The sequence below is a fragment of the Camelus bactrianus genome, chromosome 30 (assembly GCF_048773025.1).
Source record: "Camelus bactrianus isolate YW-2024 breed Bactrian camel chromosome 30, ASM4877302v1, whole genome shotgun sequence".
Taxonomy (NCBI): Eukaryota; Metazoa; Chordata; class Mammalia; order Artiodactyla; family Camelidae; genus Camelus; species Camelus bactrianus.
This window is the reverse complement of record NC_133568.1, coordinates 8,306,064-8,323,044: the sequence shown is the minus strand read 5'-3', so window position 1 is coordinate 8,323,044 and position 16,981 is coordinate 8,306,064. Positions and strand designations below refer to the sequence as shown.

Below are 16,981 nucleotides of genomic sequence, written 5' to 3'. Positions count from 1 at the left end.
AATGATAAGCCAAAAGTCATGCAGTTAGTGAGAAAACTCAAGTTAAAGCCAAAAATCTTGAATCTCAATCCACTAGCTTAATTGTTCTATGTGTCTCTATGTATCTATAGATAGAATGTTATAAATACTTCAAAAGGGTTAGTTAAGAGGATGCTCTGTCGACTTATTTTGTTTAGAATAGGGTTTCTACAGTAAAAAAAATAAGAATTAGTCTTTTAAATCCATCACAAAAAACAGTTGCTTATTTTACTGACACATTGTGGGCAACTTTACTACACAAACAAAAATTCATTTTTTATCTTTTGAAGTTTATAAAGAGGCCTTCATTCCAGAGGTATTTGGTCAAACCAGAAATCTTAGACACATACTTTTTAATTACCCTCCAAATCTAGTCAGTCACTAAGTCTTCCCAATTGTATTTTGTAATTATTCTCTTGATTTTGTCCATTTCTCTCCATGCTAACTAACTCCACTATCCTCCAAGGAAGATTCCTTGGACTGGCCTCTCCAAATTCATTCTTGCTGTCCAGTCTGTAAACTAAAGCTGGATTGATATTTTATAAGCAAAACCCCCAAATAGTCACTCTCCTTCTTAAAACCTTTCAAAGATTTCCCATCGACCAGAGGCCAGAATCTAGAGTCCTTAGCATAGACTCAGGGACCTAAATGATCTGGCTTCTATCATCCTCCTCAGCCTTAGATCTACACTACTGTCTCTTGACTCAACCATATATGCCCTTTCCTGCTTAAGGGCCTTTGCACATACTGTTTCCTCTGCCCTGACTCCTCTTCCTGTCCCTCCTCATCTAGTTAACTACTGTTTATTCATGAGATCTCTGCTTAAACAGTACTTTGCTCATCACCCACATTACCTGCCACCTCTGCCAGCAGTGCTCTGCACCCCTTTGTGTCACTCATCTCACATACGGTTACTTTGTTGACATCTCTCTTCTCTCTTAGGCCGTGAACTCAATGAGGGAGGAGCCTGTCTTTTTCCCAGAACCCTTCACAGCCCTTGTAGGCATTTGATAATGTTTGTTGAATGAAGGAAAACCAGTACTGAAGAATATTTCCAAGTTTTGTCACTCAGAAGAATTTACTAAATTTCCTCTGAGTAGTATGAGAGAACAAATGGAAAAAGTCCATGACACCAACAAGGCCCTCATACTTGTCAGTCTAGAAAGTTAATTCTTCTTTTAGAGTAAATAGATTTATTTCCTAGTGCTGATTATGATGTGGCTATGATCACGAAGTCCTACATCAATGAAACCTTTACCACTTACCAGAGTATAATTTGGTAACTATTTACGGAACCATAAGGTAGTTCCAAGGCTCAGTTCAGGAAGTGAGTAGTGTCATGTGCTGTTGCCTTTAGGTAGGCTTCTGGCCCAGCAGCTGACCTATATTCCTCAACGTTAATCATCTGGAAGATGACCTCACATTGCTAGTGTGTGGTTATCTGGTGCTTATCACCTGATACCTGAGAGTTAGTCCTAATGAGTTTCCCTTGCCTCAGAGGACTGTGACTTCGTAGATCTTGGTAGATTATGAGTTCAGAACAGTCGGTTTTTAGGTTGGACTTACTCTGCAAGAAGCAGTATATTTAATAATCATGGAAAATATTTTTATAGTTACTATTAAATTCTGAATGCCAACAGCTCATTAAGAGTAAGAGCATATGGTAATTGCTAAGGATAGAAATGTGTCCTAGAAAACTGGTAACAGAAACAGAAAGACCTTTAAATTAAATCCCCATCCCCTCTTGCTCCTTGGCCTGGATGATCTCCACCTCTTAGTCCCTCCCTCCCATGAGTGATTACAGGAGTGAAGTTGGGGGATGCTCTGCATTATTTTTTAGCACCTTTCATCCCTCCTAAGATCCATTTATTTGTTAAATAAACACTCACTGGTCACCCACTATGTCCCAGAAACTGTTCTAGGTACTTGGGATGTAAAGAGGGGAAAAAAAAAAAAAAAGAACCTGGCCTTAATGGAGTTTGCATTCTAGAGGAAGAAGACAGACAAACAGAAAACCCCATAAAAAATAAAATATATATTAGAAGATGACAAGTTCTATGGAAAAAAGAAAAAGAGGAACAGGGCAAGAAGTTGAGTAGTGGGGAGAGGTTAGGAGGGTTTGCGATTTTAAATAGGTGGCCAGGGTGGTCCTTATTGAAGGTGACATTTAAGTAAAGACGTGAAAGGGAGGAGGGAGTTAGCCATGTGGATACTGAGGGAAAGTGTTCTAGCGGAGGGAACAGCTGGGGCGGAGGGAACAGCTGGGGCGGATGCCTTAAGGCAGTGGTATGTCTGTGCTGTCCTGGGAACCTCAAGGGGGCAGTGTGGTTAGGGTGGAGATGATGCAGGAAAAACGAATGTGGGGCGAGAGGAGGGCCCTGGCCCAGGTCTTGGCTGAGTCCCTGGGATGTGCCCTGCCAAGTGTGGGTCCTTGGCTTCGTGCAGGAAGGAATTCAAGAGCGAGCCATGGTTGAGTAAAGACAGATTTATTTAGAGAAATACATACTACATAGAATGTAAGCTTTTTCAGAAGGTGAGAGGCCATGAGGTGTGAGGGTTGAGTGCTCGGGTTAAAGTAAAAGTAGATACACACTCCATAGACAGAGTGTGGGCTGTCTCTGAAGATGAGGGAGCGAGAAGCGACGGGGCATGGTATTGCCAGTTTTTATGGGCTCAGTAGCTTCACACGCCAAGTGGGAGGACCATTCCGACTTCCCTGGGGAAGGGGCTGGGATTCCCAGGAATTGGGCCACTGCCTACTCTTTGATCTTTTATGGTCAGCCTCATGGCACCTTTGGGAGCATCATTTACTGTGTTAGTATTACAATGAACGTATAATGAAGTTCAAGGTCTACTAGGAGTCAAATCTCCTGTCATCTTGAGCCTTAAGGCCTACTGGGAGTTGAATCTTCCACCATTTTTGGTGTTAATTGCTATGTCATGCCTTGAATGGCTGTGTCCTGTCCCCTTCCCTCCTGTCTCAGAGTGAGTCAGGGGAGAGTAGTTGGGATGAAGTCAGAAAGGCAACCAGGGCCCGGGCCCTTGTAGGCCATTGTAAGGACTTATACTTTGAGTGAAATACTGGAATCATGTCAGGGTTTCCAGCAGAGGAGTGATATGATCTGAGTTACGCTTTAAAGGGTCAGTGTGCTTGCTTTGTTGAGAACAGCGTGTAAAGTTAGAAGAGTAAGAGCAGAGAGACCGTCTTGAGACTTGCGGTAATCCAGGCAAGAGGCGATGTTGACTTGGACCAGAGTGGTAAATCCAAAGCAGTGACAAGTGTTTGAAGTGTGGGAGTTTCTGAAGGTCTAGCCGAGATTTGTTGATGGTTGGGATGTGGGATATGAGCAAACAGTCAAGGATGACTCTGAGATGGAGGAGGCAGTGAGTGGAACAGCTTTGGGGGCAGATCAGCAGTTCAGTTTTGGATTTGCTAATTTTGAAATAAATGTCTATTAGACATGCATATGGAGATGTAGGGTAGGGTTGGATATAGCGTTAAGAGAGAGCACCAGGTTGGAGATAAAAGGTTTGGGGGTCATCAGCGTGTAGTTACTTAAAACCAGCGACTGAATTAGGTCACCTTGGGAGTGAGTGTAGTATCAAGAGGTGACAAGAACAGAACCCAAGGGCGCTCCAGTTTTAAGAGCTTGGGGAGAAGAGGAGGAACCAACAGAGGTGAGGAGTGACCAGCGAGGTAGTATGTGTTCCCAGCACCCTTCACTGAGTGTAGGGACCTAGAGCTGAGAGAAGAAAGTGTATGAAGGGGGAGGAAGAGATCAAGCATGCAAAGTGCTGCTCATACATGAAGTAAGACTGGTAAGAGCAACATGAAAGAAGTCACAGCCAGGAGGATGTGTATTCATAGCAAAATGTGCTGTCCCCGTCCTGCCCTTTCACTTGTGAAGCATTCTTGTCTGTCCCAAGGAGAGCTGGTAGATTGCCCTGAGAGCTCCGTCTGATGGTTGGACCCATGTGTCCAAGCCCTTTTTATCTGTTCTGTGCCAGGCATTGTGCTCAGTGCTGTGGGTACAGACACTTGTGATAAACAGACCATGCATTTAAAGTAATGCCATGAAAGTGTTCCATGTAATGTGTGTGGTTGAACCTTTATCCTTCATGAAGAAGTGGCTCATCAATATTTTTAAGGAAGGAAAGGAGTTGTAATTTTTTGCTTAGTACAGTTCCAAGAGGAAGAACTGTAAATGATCAGTGGAGATTTCCTATTTGTTTTCCAGAACTTAAAGAAAATGCTTGTTTTTTTTCTTTGCTTAAAAAAGTTTGTATGAGTGTACGCACGCAGAGAGAAATGTACAACCCAAAAATGACATGCCCTGAATTCCATCTCCTGGAGATACCTTTGATAGCAGTTTGTTGTGTGTTCTTTAGGTTTTTTTTTTCCCGTGCATATGCCAACACTGCAGGGTGTTGTTTACTGTAATGTATAGTTAAGTATGTTTTTCTATGTTCAAACAACTCTTCCATTTCTGTGTAACCTCTGAAATTATTTTAAAATTAGTTCTCTACCTTTATGTAACTGATAATAGAGATAAAAAATAAATAAAGATTCTTCTTAATCTCTTGGCCATTTTCAGTTGTAAGAAACTTATCTTCTGGTTAAAATTATGTAGGTACTAATTTTTGTACACACAACTGGATTCAGTGGAGATCTGTTTGAATTTTATTTTGTATCTATAATGATTGTTATATATAATCTAATTTTTATTTCTGGTTAATTCAAGTAGGCAAGGTAATTGGAAGCTGGCTTTCTTTTTTCTTTTTTCAATAAAATTTTGAATTTTTAAGTATAAGAATGGATTCAGATTTTGGCATAAAAATTCAGTTTCCTCTGAATTCATTGGATAATCCCTTTGCTTTCTAAGAGGCATATAAAAATAAACATATGAATGTGCCAGAGCACATGGTAAGTATAAATAGTTGTTGGATAATTCAATAATTTCTTCATTTTAGGATTTCAGTACCTAGGAGCTCAGTGTACAGTTGGTATGCAATAAATTCTTGTGAATTATAGGTCATCATTATTGTCTCAAGAAACACTGTCAAAAATCAGAGACAGATCAGATCCGGGGGCATAGGATATAGACCCTGGTCTCATGATACTTGTGGTCTATTTGGGGGACAAACACAAAGGTAAGTAACCATATGTGATAGCATGTGACCAGGGCCGCGGGCAAGTAGGTATGTACTGCAGGAGTTCAGAATAAAGCACGTGTGCCGGAAGGGTTGGTGTGGTCGTTGGCAGGATCATAACTGAGTCATCAAAGGTACTGAGTGCCACAGTTAGGAGTCAGTCTTTCATTAAGTGAAGAGCTGTGATTATTTTTGGTTTTTGTGGTGTTCAGAGCAGTGTTTTAGGGGGACCAGTCACAGTGGTGTTTGGGATGAACTGATGGTGGGGCAGAGGCTGGAGCCTTGGGGGACCTTTCAGGATCTGCTCCCCTAGTCTGTCCTTTGGAGAAGTGATTTGAGCCACAGGGAGCTCACCACTTCTCAGAGGCCGTAATGTGGGTGATGATCACAGTAAAGCCCTTCTCCCTCTGCATACGCACCCCAGATGTCCTGTCCTGTCCAGGGGATCTGTGAGGGCGCAGGATGAAGCCTTTGCCACCCTCTCAAGTAGTGGTGCCTCCTCCAGTTGTCCATCTTTCCTTCCCACCTGCCTTGGGGGGAATCAACAGCCAGTCCATTCTTTGAATCAAATCCCCAGCTTCTCTCTCCTTTCCCCCACCTCCTTCCCTGGGGCAGCCCCAGGGTAATTCCTCTTTGGACCTCACTTCCGTAACAGCACGAGTGGAGAGTTTTCTTTGTCCACTTTTGAAACAGAGAAGCACTGAGTTCCACCCCTAAGGGAAATAAAGCATAAAGTCTTATGTGTTCTTCCCTGGGAAGCCTAGGGAGGTTTAAAACAATTCTTTAATTGATTATCTCACCACAGTATCTGTTGCTGCTGTTGTGGTTATGATGATGCCCAGGAAGATACCTCTGCTGGAAGTGGGCCGGCAGGTTTGGTACTAGCAGCTGGAGATTTCGTTTTGTTTAGCCAAGGGGAAGAATTTGAAATTGCAAGGGAAATCCTGGAGTGGGGAAAGAGGAAGCAGTTGGGTGACATGGGACAAAGGCAGGTTAAAAACAGAGATGGGCTGGAGAGGAAGCTTGGGATGCCCTATGGGCTGGAGAGGGTGTGGTCATTGCTCTGCCCTTGATCACGGGGCCCATCTTGGCCAGCTTCCAGCTCCCTATCTTCTATTCTGGTTAGCATTTATCACCCCCAGAGGTCGCTTACAATTTAAGAAAAGGGAACTAAAAATTTCTCCCTCTAGTCCACATTCCGGTCTCTACTTCCTCATTTTTTCATTTATTTCTAAACTCACTAAATTTTAAAAATCTTTCATCTAACAGCTTATATTAAGCTATAATTCACACACTATACTTATTTAAAGTGTATAATTCAGTGGTTTTTGGTTATGATCACAAGACCGTGTCACCATCACCGTGGTCAGGAATGCCCAACCCTTTTCCATGAAGGATGCATCATGTTACCTTCCCACCAGCAGTGTTGGAGGGTACTAATTTTTCTACATCTTTGCTAACGCTTATTATCTGACTTTAAAGTCATCTTAGTGGGTGTGATGTTATCCATTGTGCTTTTGACATACATTTCTCTAATTACTAATGGTGCTGAGTATCTTTTTTATGTGCCATTTGTGTATCTTCTTTGGAGAAACGTCTGCTCAGATCCTTTGCCCGTTTTAAAACTGGGTTATTCATCTTTTTATCATTGAGTTGCATGAGTTCTTTTTTTTTTTTATTCTGGATATTAAGCCCCTTAAAAGATAATTGACTTGTAAACATTTTCTTCCATTCTATGGGGTTGTCTTTTCACTTCGTATTTTCAGCACAAAATTGTAAAATTTCTATGAAGTCTAATTTATCTAGTTTTTTCTTTTGTCGCTTATGCTGTTGGTATCATGTCTAACAAGTGCTTTGCCTAACCCAGGGTCATTTTAAGATTTACTTGTATGTTTTCTTTGAAAAGTTTAAAAGTTTTAGCACTTACATTAGGTCTGTGATCCTTTTTGTTAATTTTTGTATAAGGTAGGAGTTCAGTTTTAGTCGTTGAATATTCAGTTGTGGAGCACCATTTGTTGAAGATTGCTCTTTCCCCATTGGATTGTCTTGGCATCATTGTTGAAAATCAGTTGAGCTTAAATGTAAGAGTTTATTTCTGGATTCTCAGTTCTGTTTCATTGCTCTATTTGTCTTTCCATGTGCTAGGGCCATGCTGTCTTTATTACTGTAATTTTGCAGTCGATTTTGAAATTGCAAAATGTGAGATCTCCAACTTTGTTCTTCTTTTTCAAGATTGTCTTGTCTGTGCTGGGACCCTTGCATTTCCTTATGAGTTTAAGGATCAGCTTGTCATTTTCTGCAAAAAAGTCAGCTGGGGTTTTGATAGGGGTTGTATTGAATTTGTATATCAATTTGAGGAGTGTTGCCATAGTAACAGTATTGTGATCTGAGCCGTGAATATGGGATATGATTCCACTTATTAGGTCTTTAACTTCTTTCAAATCTTGTTTCATAATTTGCAGAGTATACATTTTGTACTTTTTGTTAAACTTGTCTCGAAGTATTTTGTTCTTTGTTCATTGTAAATGAAATTGTTTTCTTAATTTCATTTTATGATTGTTCATCTCACTAAAATTTGGCCTCTGCCCTGACCAGCACACCAGTATTTCTCTCACCATACTATTTCTCTCTCTCCCTCTCCTAATTTTCTCTTTCTGACCTTTCAATCTGGCAAACCTATTTATTAGAGCTGGTGTGCTAACAAACATCACTGAAGTGTAACTGGACCCACTTTTTCATTTTCTTATAAATGCTCATATAATACGTTGCTGCTATTCCTGAGTGTAGGCAGTTTGACAGAGCGGTTTGTATGCACTGTATAGCTAATCTCTGAATCTGGTATGCACAGTTCACAGCGTGGATTAAAGTAACTTTGGACGGCCACATTGCTTGTTGCATTTCTACCATTTGTAAATATTTGGTAGTTCATTAACAGCAGGCTGAGCTCAAATTCCATTTCAGAAACATTTGTCTTTTCTTCCTAATATTAGTTACATATAAATGTTTTCCTTTTTTAGCTAGTTCCTTGTCACTTTTTTTGTTGTTGTTGTTGGATATTTGCTGAATAGCATAATCTAAAGTCACTGATAACTTGTGTAACGGTCATTTTACCTTTCTTAACATTTCATAGTGAAAGGGAAGTGAGTATTTGAGTGATTCAGTCATTTTTTTGTTTCTCTGAATGTAACAAGTTTATTTAAATAATTTTTCCATATTTTTCCTTTTTTATCCAGCTTTCCCCCTATGTATCTAGTTCATATGCTAATGGCAGAGATATTTTATTAAAAACCATAATTTATTTTTTTAGTGGTTAACTCTTTTTTTTTTTTTTTGTCTTTGTCTTTTTGGAGTTAATTTTGGGCTTAATGAAAAGTTGCAAATATAATACAGAGAATTTCATATATCCTTCATCCAGAGTCTTCAAACATTATCGTCTTGCATAAGTGTAATTCTGTGATGCAGGACATTTATCACAGCCAACAAATTAACGTTGGTACAGTGCTATTAACTAAAATAAAGAACTTACTTGGATTTCAGCAGTTTCCCCCCTGTTGCCTTTTTTCTGTGCCAGGATCCAATCCAGGATCCTACATTGCATTTAGTTGTAGTGTCTCCACAGTGTTCTCCAGTTTTTTGTAGTTTCCCAGTCTTGTCTTTTCTTTGAGGACTATAATACTTAAGTTATTTTGTAGACTTTCCCTTAATTTGGGTTTTGTCTGCTGTTTTCTCATGCTTAGATTGGAAAGGGTGCTGAAGAGGTAGTAAACCTCAGAACAGCATATAAGGATGTATTATTGGTTATGCTAACCCTGAGCGATTGTCTGCCAGGATTCTCCACTGAAACTTATTCTTTTTCCCTTCGTAATTACTAAATATGTAGAGAGTACTTTGACACTATGTGAATATTCTGTTTCTGCTTAAATTTTCACTCACTCTTTCACATTCATCAGTAGATGCTGCCAGTGGCGGTTATTTCCATGGTGTCCTAATGGTGGTTTTCTGTTTTTCTCATTCTATCTACATTTATTAATTGGAATTCTTCTGTAAGGAAGGGTGCCACTCCTTGTCAATTACAAAGCAAAATGTATAGTTGTGTTAATATGGGCACATGGATATTTATTCTATTCTGTGGATTATAATCCAATACTATCATTATTGCTTAAGTTGTCCTGACTTTTTCTGCTTGAGATTTGAATGAATATGTTTGTCAAGATGGAGACAAATCTGTTGAAGCCTAAGATGCTCAGAGACTCTTTGGTTTCATTTAACATCTAGCAGAAAGGAGAACAGCCTAATTAATAATCAAGACTTTCCTCCTCAATTCTTGAATCATAATTTGCTGCTTTTTTCATGTCTTCCTCTGTTGGAATTAGACTAGTGAATCTCCCAAATTCAGCATACTCAAAATTGAGTGATACCAAATCTGAAACACCTTGCTTATGAAGTGAATTTAGATTCCATTTGCTAAATGATGAAATTTAGATTTTTATATATAATTAAATTCCTCATTCTGGAAGCCTCAGGTATTGTTATATTATCAATTATTTCACATTACACATCTTGTTTTTAGGAAAAGAAGAAATATGAAATCCTTCAGAGGGAAGAGTCTGATGAAATCTCTCTTGCCAAAACCCCTAGAGAGGTGGAAATCCCTACTCCAGCTTGTGAATTTAAAGGAGACCATCTGAAAGTATTAACTGATTCCCAGCTCCAGAATGATGCCAGTGGACAAAATGAGAGTGAAATGTTTGATGTACCACTTACCTCCTTAACTGTGAGCAGTGAAGAGTCTCTGACATGTAACACAGAGACTTTAAAGGACGGGGAGGAGATCAGAGCCCACGTTGGGGATGATGCAATCAAGCTCAAGGTCAACCCTGGAGACAGTATTGGAACCAAAGCAGAAACCCTCAAGAACTCTACAGAAGTAGAGGAAGATAAATTGGTACAGTGTGGACCTTCAGAAAGCACGCTGCAATCTAATGTTTCTTATATTCAACAGGAGATAGAAAATTTACAGCTCAGAGAAACTCAGAATAGGAAAGAAGACGAAAGCTTGGGTCTTTCTTCAGAGGTGCTCCAAAATATTGGCTTGCAGAGTCCTTGTGAAGCCAAAGACATTTTTCAGCCACCTAGAGTGAGAAAACTGTATCCCCAGTTGCCAGCTGAAATTGCTGATGATGTACCAGCTTTGGTGGCAGTGAAACCCTTGCTTTGCAATGAGCGCCTCTACCCGGAGCTCCCATCTCAACCGGAAGTGGTGCCATTTACTAAAGAGCAGCTAAAAATCTTTGAGCCCGGTTCATGGCTGGAAAATGTTGAGTCATATTTAGAAGAATTTGACAGCATGGCTCATCAGGACAGGCATGAATTTTATGAGTTGCTTTTGAACTACTCACGATGTAGGAAGCAGCTGCTGCTGGCCGAAGCCGAGCTCCTTGCTCTGATGTCTGATTGTCAAAGTGCTAAAAATCGACTGTGGCATTTTAAGGAGGAACAGTTGTCAGTTCAGGTATATTGACCAGTGTTCTGTAAAGCTTGCGGGAGCCTGGGGAATTTGCAGTGGAGCTGCTGTTCCTGGGATGCCATCGAGGTCTGGAGTCTGCTCTTTCTACCCACGCTGACCTGTGTTAGCCCGTAATAATAGCGTGCAGGGACACAGTGTCCAGGGCCTGCCGGGGCCGAGCAGGTAGCCTGGAGCAGTGAAACAGGTTGAGCGGGATGTGGTCACTGGGTAAGCGCATGCCTGGCCCAGCGGGCACAGCTGCTCTCGTGTTCTAGTCCATTGTTGCTGTGAGGCCGTGTTGGCTCAGCACGGCCACGTCTTACGTTTTTCTCAGAGAAGCTGGAAGTCTGGATTTTTACGTGAAAGATCTTGATTTGTAAACCTTGGCAGCTAAATCCAACGCACACTCATAGACGTACACACATGCACGCACGCACAAGAGGCCAAAGCAAGTCATGTCTCGAGGTCAGATATTTAGCTTGTGACCTTGGGCATAAAGCCAGGAATACCCACTGGGTAGAGAGTGTCAGGGACAGGATGATCCCTGGAACAAGGTCAAGAACAGATGAGAAAATAGAGAAGGCAACAAGACACGATTCTCTGGAGGCCAGGGTGCCATCAGGAAAGCCACTTCATGGTGGCCTGGGAGGGATGGCAGGAAGAGAAGGCCACTCTTGACAAGTCTGGCAGTGAAAGGAAGTTGGAGGAGATTTCAGAGAGAAGCGTGGGACTTCCCGCCATCCCTAATCCTTATTCCTTGGGAGACCTGTGTATCTCTTTGTAGGTGGGGGGGGGGTGTCCTGTGGAGAGGGAAGCATTTGAAAGTACTGAAAAAGACCGGGTAGAATTAAGAACACAGCTGGAGAGTTAATATTGGAAGGAGGGGGTTTCTTTCTTTTGAGCAGCATCACAGAGAATGATGAGGTAAGTACAGAGATGTTTTGAGGTCCCTTGAAGTGGAGGGCATACCACATTGATCTCAGTGTTTGTAAAGTGGAATGTAAGATCATCAGTCATCAGAGTCTGAGAGACAAGCCCTGTGGTTTTCTTGCACTTTCTCCACCTACTTCCTAGGTTTCTCTTCCCTTCTCTCAGCTTGTGATGCCTTTGTGACTGGCATTATACTCCTTGGCACCTGGTGATGTATTATTAACTTTATTGTTTTCTACGTCGTAGTATCGTCCCCTCTCTGATTTGTAAGGTCTTTGAAGATGATGCCTGCTGCCCGGTTCCTTCAAGAGCAAAGAGTAACTGGCTTCATCTGTTACCCTTTTGCCCACTGCTAGGGTATCTGCGAGGATCAAGTGAAAGTTTCAGGCTATCACCGCTACCAGAGAGTGGAGATGAGTGAAAGTGCCCTGGGAGAGCTAAAGAAGCTGTTTGATGCCAAATCTGAGCACCTCCACCAGACCCTGGCTCTGCATTCTTACACCTCTGTGCTCTCCCGGTTGCAAGTGGAGTCTTACATCTACGCGTTGCTCAATAGTTCGGCTGTTCTGAGATCTTTAGCAATTCATCAGGAAGGCCGAGGTGTGTCAGTCACGAGTGTCTGGCTCTTTCTTGTGATCTGAAATGAAAGAAGAGTTGAGGGGTACAGTCTGGTTGAATTGACTGTGTGCTGATTGGCATTGTAAGGACCATTTGTGCTTGCTGGTTTACCTGGCCTCCCCCAACGTAGGACTGAGATGCGCCTTAATAGCATTTCTTACGAGCGGTGCCAGGTCTCCTTCCCTGTAGGCTGACATTCTCTGCTTCTCTAGGAAGCCAGATGTTTGCTTTTTATCATTAACGTCTCTTAACTGTCCTAATTTATGTGCTTGTTACCAAGTGGAGTCCAAATACAGTTTTTGATTCTAAAGCTAATAATCAGAATACTTTTTCACTCTCTGTTGCACTTTATATATGCTTGTCCCTTTTGTTGGGCTGTTTTATTTAATTTTCATCAGAGCAATTATAATGCTCTGGATTTTTCATTTTATTTTGGATTTGAAGAAATTAGCCTTTACCATATGATGTATTGAGTATTAGTTACTCAATTTTTATTTCTGGGAGAGTTAGTAGGATCATTTAAAATTAAAAAATTCCTCCCTTTTATTGTTTTAACAACTAATCAAAGAGCTGGAGCCAGGCCTGAGATCTGCTGACTTTTAAATTAAAAAAATACATTTTGATGAAGTTATTTTTTCTTGCTTTGAAATACTTCACAGATACTTTTTTGGTTTATGTATTTAGTAGAAAGTCAGATCTTTTGATGAAAATTTTCTCCTTGGATTTTCATCTGAACTAAATATTTTGAATGGTTAATTTTTTGGGCTGTTCTTTTTTAAGTGGAGACACTAAAAATTTTCCCCTAAATACCATTTATGTGGGACTCATTTAATCCTCTCTTTACTTTATAGCTTCTAAACAGATAGCAAGCATTCCTTCTGATCTGTGTCAGCTAAAGGAGTGCATTAGTGTCTTGTTCATGCTCACCAGGAGGGTTAATGAAGATGCTCAGTTCCATGACGATATTCTTCTGTGGCTGCAGAAATTGGTAAGGAAATAGAAGTAGACACGGTAGTCTTTCTATTATTTCCCTGATCATTTAAGAATTATCTCTGACTGCATTATAGTTTTTTCCTTCAATGGTTTCTTCAGCTAATTCATTTAATATGTTAGTTACATTTTCTTTGCTTATGGCACATGGAAATAAGATAGCCTTACCCAGTGCATTATTAGACCTACAGTGCTTTTCTGTTGGATAAACTTTATCTTAAATGATCTCTGGCCTTCAACTTTGGAGGAAATGAAAGTGTGGGAAGCATGCTAAATTTGAGACTGGATGTATATTCAGAATATGGGTATGTGAGCTAAAAATTGTCCATATCACTTTTTTTTATCATCTTATGTTTAATGCTGCACGTAGTCATACTTTAAAACAATTTTTTTAAGGGGAAGCAAAGAAAGGAGTCAGGATTTGGGAAATTTAGGAAAGATATTAGATGTGTCTTACGTTGGGGGAGGGGTTTGTTTATTGGTTGTGTTTCTTGATGGGGCTGCCTTGGGTGTTTTTTTTGGGTTCATGCTAGAGTTCTTAGATATGGGTTGAGGTTCTAAGCATACTTTTTTGGATTTGAGAAACTATTACAAACTGGAAATAGGTTAAACTACTTGATTTATATTTACTCACATCTGGTCAGGAACATTAGTGATTTGTAATTTGCCAGATAAAAAAGATTGGGTTTGCGGAGAAACTTCTTATGATATTCTTATCACAGTGATTATGGATTCAGAGGCCTCTGTGTATCGCTGTGGTAGGCACTCAACCAGCCAATGGTGTGTCTTAGGTCTGGTTACTCTTTTGAAAGATCACATGTATTTAAATATCAGATAAGTGATTTCACTGGGGCCCTAGATACATTTGTCCTTATAAATAGTAAAACCATGTATCCTTTGTTGTTCAGGTGTCAGTGTTACAAAGAGTCGGCTGTCCTGGAGATCACCTCTTTCTTCTAAACCATATTCTTCGCTGCCCAGCTGGTGTTAGTAAATGGGCTATTCCTTTTATCCAGGTATGATACTGTTTGTTTTTAAAAATTGAAAAAAAAAATGGTAATGACTTTTTTATGGGGGAGGGGGAGGTAATTAGGTTTATATATTTATTTATTTTAAAGGAAACACTGGGGATTGAACCCAGGACCTTGAGCATGCTCAGCATGCACTGCCACTGAGCTATACCCTCCCCCGACCCAGATACGATATTGGTAAACATTTTTCTTGAAGAAATTGCTTAAAAAAATAAGCCTACTTAAAAAAACTGATATTTAAAATAAAATTATTAGAATATATCCGGTATGTATTCATAGGCGTTATTATGCTGCAACTTCTTGGACCACCCAAATTGATGAAATTAAGATAGAAATGCAGAAGTTCAGCTGTAGTCTGGCTTGGTGGGTTCAGTGATATTTAATAATGTAAAATTTCTGTGCAGGAAGGCCTGCTAGGAGTTTTTTTTCTGTAATACTCATCACACTGTCCTAAATTAGTACACCTCACACTGTAACTGGTACAGATACAGAAAGAAACCACCAGCATCTCAGAGTTACTTAACACAAACAGAGATCTTAGGACTGTGTGATCAACTCTCAGATAATCAACTTAGGCGTTGATTATATGATTTATAGTTTCTCTTCTCTGCTGCTTGCCTTTGGGTTGTGTTGTTACTCACAGCAACCACTCAGATGGGTAGGTAGGAGCCAAATGTATACTAAGTTCAACTTCTCCACGTTACCTTTTCTTTAGTATTTCCGGTGGCGAGAAGTTTGAATCCTTTTAGGTACAGGAAAGATTTTTTTGTTTTTGTTTGGATTAAAGTAGCAGCAGCCTCCTGCCTCTCACACTGTTGCAGGTAATTGATGTAAATGGCTCAGCCACCTGTACGCTTTGAACACAGCCCAGTCAGGACTGCCAGGTAACCCACCAGATGTGTCCTCACTCTGGTGGATTAGGTACCAGTTCCACTTTTGTTTTCTTGTATCCTTCGTCAGAATGCGGGTGAACTGAGATTATGGAGGTTTGGGTTGTTGATTTTGTACAGTATGCCTTTTCCTTTTCTGATTTCAGATCAAAGTTATGAATAACCCATCAGGGGTCTTTCATTTTATGCAGTCCCTTGCCCTGCTAATGTCTCCTGTCAAGTAAGTGTTGGAAGAACTATGTGAAGTAGAAATTAAAATATTCTTATTATCAAACGATTGGCTTCCTAAACTGTCCAGATCCAAACAACTGCTAAAGGAGGAAGAGTCAGCATTCCAGAATTTAACACTGTGGGTTTTCTTTGGGTTGAATATCCTTTGTCCCAAAGTGACCCTTTTAACCACTTATGTGTAAATGATGAGCTCTTTTGGGTCCCCCTTTTTAGTGGATTTTTTCACTCCTGTCATGTAGGTTGTGGTACTTCTTTGGGGATTAAAAAAAACCGATGATCTGTTCCTTAGAAGGAAAGATTTAGTGGCAGAGAAAAAAAAAACCCTCAAAGAGATTCAAGTGCTAAATCATGTGAAGCTATGGTTGATGCAATGGAAATGAAGAGGGTGAAAAGAGTGGGATGGTAGTCAGAGGGGGTTCCCAGGGGTTGGCGGGGTTTGAAGAACGGAACTGATTTCAGCAGGAGAGGAGCAGTAAGAAGGGCATTGTGGGTGGAGAGAACAGGGAAGGATGGCTGTGCTGGCAACAGGTAGGCGATCAGCTTGGCTGGAGTGGACGGGTGTGTGGGAGGTGGTAATAAAGATGAACAGTTAGGGTGGGTCGGACTAGAAGGCCTTGAAATTAAGACAGAGATCTGCGATGGTCTGGGCTTTGTAGCAACTGAGGGTTTCTGAACAAGGATAAAAGTTGCATTTAAGGAAGATCAGGATGGACTGGAGGCGGCAGATGTGCTTCTGCTTCATTGAATGACAGTTGCATTCGTCTGACTCTCCTGATTCTAGAACCCAGCCCCGCATCAGGAGGGCACATCCTTAACTGGGGGAGAGGGCAGAGCTGTGTCTAGGTGACCTTGAACTGTGTTAGTACTATTGGCTGTTGGTGAGGAAAACCTTTCTGCCTCTGAGCCTGAATTAGGGTAACAGTAGTGGGTAGGAGAAAATGGGGTACCTGAGCATCCTTCCTAGGAAAGGGTTAAGGAGCTGATTAGATAAGGAAAATGGGAGAAAGGAGTGGCTCGGACCTAACTGTAGACTCTGAGTCTGAGTGACTGAGAGGGTGCTGGCAGCCTCAACAGACTGAAAAGGCAGAAAGGAGAGCTGTTGGGTAAGGAGGAAAATTTGAGGTCATTGGGGCTTGCAGGTGACAGCTGCCAGTGGACACATGGAGCTCAGGGCTGGAGCTCCTGGGATTGAAAGAGTAGTGGTAGAGCTACAGAGCTGAAAGTCACAGAGGAGAGTTCTTGGGGAAGAAAGGAAGGAATGGGAGAATTTTCAGGGTCAGGCCAGAGAGGAAGGAACAGCAAACTGAGAACTGGCTGGTGGTCTCAGAGAAGGAACTTCTCTGATTACCCCTCATCGCCAGGTCCAGCCACCACCGTGTAAAAGCCTGGCAGGCAGGAATGCTCCCAGAGTCCTCTCTCTCACTGCCTGGATGCAGGGGGCTGCTCCTGCACGTGGTAGATGTGATTTGACTTAATGTTTTAGCATTTAGATGTGCTTTTCCCCCTAAACCTGCTTGTGCGTTACCTGCGCATTTTCCTTTTTTATTCAATGAGCATGTTTCCTGTACACGTTGTAAGCAGCTAGAGTGAAGGTCCTGCAGTGGTCCTGAGTGTTC

The 16,981-nt window shown here is 41.1% G+C and overlaps 1 protein-coding gene across 1 annotated transcript in view; it reads left to right on the top strand.

Moving 5' to 3' along the window:
• EPG5 (ectopic P-granules 5 autophagy tethering factor) overlaps nt 1-16,981 on the top strand; it is a 107,216-nt gene that overhangs the window by 1,527 nt on the left and 88,708 nt on the right. Inside the window, exons 2-6 of the mRNA XM_010961412.3 lie at nt 9,740-10,681; nt 11,962-12,205; nt 13,075-13,211; nt 14,122-14,229; nt 15,281-15,354. Coding sequence (XP_010959714.2) covers nt 9,740-10,681; nt 11,962-12,205; nt 13,075-13,211; nt 14,122-14,229; nt 15,281-15,354 — 1,505 coding nt within the window. The remainder of the gene's footprint in view (nt 1-9,739; nt 10,682-11,961; nt 12,206-13,074; nt 13,212-14,121; nt 14,230-15,280; nt 15,355-16,981) is intronic.